General features: G+C 34.2%; 1 protein-coding gene across 1 annotated transcript; it reads right to left on the bottom strand.

Moving 5' to 3' along the window:
- Positions 1 to 500: 500 nt before the first annotated feature.
- LOC111412635 (cytochrome P450 94C1-like) lies at positions 501 to 2,272 on the bottom strand. The gene has a single exon (XM_023043568.1). It carries the CDS (start codon positions 2,145 to 2,147, stop codon positions 618 to 620), a length of 1,530 nt encoding a protein of 509 aa, XP_022899336.1. The 5' UTR covers positions 2,148 to 2,272; the 3' UTR covers positions 501 to 617.
- Positions 2,273 to 5,221: the final 2,949 nt, after the last annotated feature.

Here is a 5,221-nt window from a genome sequence, read left to right as displayed (position 1 = left end):
ATGATCCTTTTAAATGTTCTTGTGATTTAATGCATCTTTTATAGAAATATAGAAGAATCATATGTGATGATAGATTTAATTTTACTCAAGAAAGATTATTGAACGAATTAGGGACATTGATTATGATATCCGAATACGTTGTCTAAGTCTTGAATTGATATTAAAATTGATAAATATGGGTCTATTCGATAGTGATTATGAGAATTGATTTTCGATCATAAGAGAGAAAAGTGGGTCCTACCTATGAGTGAGAAGTAAAAAATGACAGTTGAAATAGTGAAATAACGGCTAAAAAATTAATTTTTTGGGATGAAATATTGCTAGGGGGATTCGATGTTCTAGTACTATTTCTCATCAAGTTATATAACGCTTTCAATGAAGTTGTTAGATTAGTTAGACTAATCACATGTTTACTTTATTAACGTAAAATATCCCAACCACTTTTGCTGTTCGATTTGAGTTAGGATTAATTAGAAATTAAATTAAATACTTAGTCCTCGTGGTATCTATACTTGTGCTCACATTTTATTACTTGACTATAATACCTTACACTTGCAGTACTTTAACGTAACAATAATCTTAACCAATCTTGATAGTACATTTAATTCTGCCCTATCTTACGGAGGACCCGCCTTTTTTAGGGTGGATGGACCTCTTTGAGCTCGAACTCGAACCTGTAAACCACCGTGAAAGGTGGCCGTCAGCCCGGGGGAGAACTGGGGAGTGGTGGTTTGCGGTGGTGCTAACTCAAGATGGAAACGTTTCAACAATGAAAGTGCAACACTTCTGAGTTCCACAAGGGCCATTTCTTTCCCCAAACACACCCTCATTCCAGCTTGGAAAACTGGGAATTTGAAGGGGTTTTCTTGAAAGAAAACCCCATCTTTTAACCATCTTTCTGGCTTGAATTCCAAGCAATCTGTGCCCCATAGATCCTCCATTCTGCCCATTGCGTATGGATGATATGTAACCCTAGTCCCCTTCTTCACTGGCATCCCATCAGGTAAAACATCATCGTTTAAACAGAATTTGGAATCAAATTGTATAGGTGGATACAATCTCATGCTCTCATACACTGCTGCATGCAAATAATGAAGTTCTTTCATTTGGTCATAGCTTGAAATCTCCTTGTTTTGCCCAATAACTCGATCAGCCTCAACTAGAATGGCGGCCTCGGCCTCTGGGTAATTCGCCATTAGCCAGAAAAAGCTTGTCAAGACGGAAGCCACTGTGTCACGGCCAGCCAAGAGGAAGCTAATCACTATATCCCTAAGAAATGTTTCATCACTAACAGAAGCCATGAATCTGGACAGAAGATCTTTATGATCAGAAAACCCAAATTTTCGCCTTTGGTTTATGACCTCGTGGGCTAATTTGTTGATCATATTGATTGATTTTCGAAGATTTTTCTCATTTCCAATGTTTAACAGCCGTCTGATCTTCCAAATAAGTGGGGAGACAGTCATGGCTCTCTCAGCTGACAGTTTTGATGCTAGGTCGAATGAAGTAGCAAATTTTGAGACAGGTAAGGATAATTCCAAACAATTAGGGTCCAAACCAAACGAAAATCTGCAAATACTATCAAAAGAAAATCGTCGAAAAACATCTTGTAAATCTATAAATATATCTTCTTTCCCTTCTACAGATTCTAAAAGGGGTATCAACCGTTGATCGATCTCATGACGAGCAACTTCAAAAGCAAATGATCTTATGGATGTTCGACGAAGCTCAAGACATGCCATTTCCCTCTGAAACCTCCATAAATCTCCATCCACGTTGAATATGCCCCGGCCCAGAAAGTCACCCAAGATTGCAGAAAAGGGTTTCCCTTTTGGAAAATTATCAAACCTTGTTTTGAGCATATATTCAACATTAACAGGATTTGCAGTAATAGTATTATCAAGAACATGAATATGAATAGTCTGAGTGGGAGATGTTTTAAGAAGATCAGCATACCAATCACACAGATTAACAAACTGGTTTTTCCAGCTTGATTTCATGTAAGTTTGGCAAATTTCGCAGCTGCACAAAAACCTCAGTCTTGCAAAGTAGAAGATCAAAAAGATTAACAAAATCATGATGATGAAGAAACAACAGCAAAATTCTTGATCAAAAGACTGACAAAACCCAGAAATTGCAGACTCCATGGTGGATCAAATAAGATAAAAAGATGAATACAAAAGAAAATATCAGACAACAATGAGTAATAAAGAGATAAAATGAAAACTTTAAATTTATTAGATTATTAAAAAGAGAGCACGTTCGCACAAAGAAACATGCCCGCATATATAGATAACTGGATTACCATAAAAATCAGTGGCCCCACAATAAATTATTTTATATTAGATTGAAAAAAGAACTGATAAAAGAGCAAAAAATGAAGAATAAAGCCCCTGTCCCGGCTTGGGGACAGGGTTGAAGACAGTGGCGCCCCTATTAGTGGGGCGTCTGCCAGGGACAAGCGCCTCTCCAATAGGGGGGAGCCATGTGTTGCCCCTCCCCCAAGCCAGGACAGGAATAAGGCATGGATAAAGTACAGAGTTCAGATAGAAGACGCATTATTGAGTTGAGTAATACATATGCAACTTGTCCTATTATTCTTTACTAAGCCAACTACTATTAGGAAAAATGGAAAATAGGACCAACACACTTAGCTCTGTAGCTACTGGTGGAGCTATATTTTACTCACTAATTAGTTATAATTATATTTTAAAGAAAGGCAATACGAAACTAACTTGATCTTGAGTCAATGACCCGAAAAAATATAAATTTAAGAGTAATTCTATTTAACATTATTTACATATAGCACCAGTTTAGGTATTAAGTGTTCTTAAATGATTGGATATTTTAAATGAAGATATGAGTCATATTTTGGAAGTTCAATAATTTAAGGACATTAGATGGATACTGCGAAATAGTGGTGTTGAACAATGGAAGAGGAAGGAAAAGAAAAGTCTCACTTTAAGCTCCCGTGTTGACAATTTTTTCGGTGTAGAATGAGTTTTTAAATTGTAAATTTTTGGAGAATATATAGTTAAAAAGTAAATTTTTTTTTTTTTTTTTGAATTATGTGAAGAAAGCTTTATTGTAAGAATATGCAATTGAAAATGAATATAAGAAAAAGAGTTTTGAAAGAAAGATTGTTAAACATTTGAACATGTTCCTTGTCATGACGCATATTGTGTGAGACATTTTTTATTTGACTCGTAATCAATTACGTACTCACTCTCTACTAAAGAGGACGCCAGTGTAGGTCCAAAGTTTTAGATAGTATTTCCCCTTCGAGTAAGCCTCTGTTTGTCTTCCATAGAATCCTTCTTTATTATTATTATTATTTTTTTTTGGGGAGAATGAGTTTTGGAATAATAATTTTGGAGAATATGAGTTTAAAAATAGAAAAAAGTTTTAAGTTTATATGTAAAAAAATTTAAGGCATAAATGTATTGTTAGAATTGAGTTTGAGAAAAGGGAGTTTTGATTTAGAAAAATGCTACTTGTACAATTTTCTTTATAAATTGTTTGATATTGAAATTAAGGACCAAAATATGTCACCTCAGCATCCATAAATAAATGTGTACAAACAATTTTGTACAAGTAGCTTAAATCTTTGATTTAATGGAAGATAAGTTGAGGTTAAATTTATTTGTACTAGTGACATTTAAAATAAAATATTAAGGGTAATTAGCACAAAACATCCCTACCTTTCGATGTTTTTGTGGAAAACGTCCTTATCTTTCATTTTTTGACGGATTACACCCTTACCTTTACCTTTTTTTGTGCAAAACGTCCTTCTGTCAACTCTCCGTTAAAATGCTTCGTTAAATCAAAAAGGTAATTAGCACAAAAGATCCCTACCTTTCAAAGTTATTGTGCAAAACGTCCCTACCTTTTATTTTTTAGCATAATTAGCAGAAAAGGTCCCTACCTTTCAATATTATTGTGGAAAACGTCACCACCTTTCATTTTTAGCATTTTTACCCCTACATTTCACCTTTCATTGCGCAAAAGGTCCTTTTCATCCATTTTTTCAATAAAATGACGATTTTACCCTCCGATTGAAATAAAACAAAAAGAAAAGAAAAAAATAATTAATTAATTGCAATCATAGTTCTAAATTTTTCAAAACATTACAGATAAATCCTAAATTCTCCATTACCGCCACTTTCACAACCCCACTAAGCCACCACCTATAGATCCATATAGCACCACTTTTCGACCACAACACCTATCGGACTCCACCACCACCAGTGTCACCTCACTCTCCCCAATATCCTCCTCCATCGTATTGGTCACCAATCTGTCCGAAACAACCACATTTACGGTGGTGGAGTCCGGTGGGCATGGTGGCCGAAAGGTGGTATTATGTGGATTTATAGTTGGCAGCTTGATAGGTTGTGAAAATGGTGGTGGTTGAGAATTTATGATTTATCTATATTGTTTTGAAAGATTTAGAACTATGATTGCAATTAATTAATTATTTTTTTCTTTTCTTTTTATTTTATTTTAATAGGAGGGTAAAATCGTCATTTTATTGAAAAAATGGATGAAAATGACCTTTTGCGCAATGAAAGGTGAAATGTAGGGGTAAAAATGCTAAAAATGAAAAGTAGGAATGTTTTGCACAATAATATTGAAAGGTAGGGACCTTTTCTACTAATTATGTTAAAAAATAAAAGGTATGGACGTTTTGCACAATAACTTTGAAAGATAGGGACCTTTTGTGCTAATTACCTTTTTGATTTAACGGAACATTTTAACGAAGAGTTGACAGAAGGACGTTTTGCGCAAAAAAAGGTAAAGGTAAGGGTGTAATCCGCCAAAAAATGAAAGGTAGGGACGTTTTCCATAAAAACATCGAAAGGTAGGGATGTTTTATGCTAATTACCCAAATATTAATTTGTTTTTTCATAAATTGATTGTATTGATTTGAGCTTACATTTTTTCATAGATCCTTTTGATATTATAGATCAAGTGCTTCAGTTGTTAAGTAGAGAAATATTTGATTTATAATTCGATCTATAACATTTACAATTCGTGGTTAGTAAATACACACATATACTTTATATAGATAAGATCGTCCCAATTTTATTAAAGTTCATCTTTGATTTTTAGATTAAGATTGAGAGTATATTTTGAATGTATTGGATTGGAGCATGTGAATATCAATTTGTGACATTGATCACACAAATGTAATAGTACTTGAATGTCGTACGTAAAACCT

Source organism: Olea europaea, chromosome 2 (genome assembly GCF_002742605.1).
Source record: "Olea europaea var. sylvestris chromosome 2, O_europaea_v1, whole genome shotgun sequence".
Taxonomy (NCBI): Eukaryota; Viridiplantae; Streptophyta; class Magnoliopsida; order Lamiales; family Oleaceae; genus Olea; species Olea europaea.
Note: the sequence above shows the minus strand (reverse complement) of the source record. Positions and strands in the feature narration are given on the sequence as shown.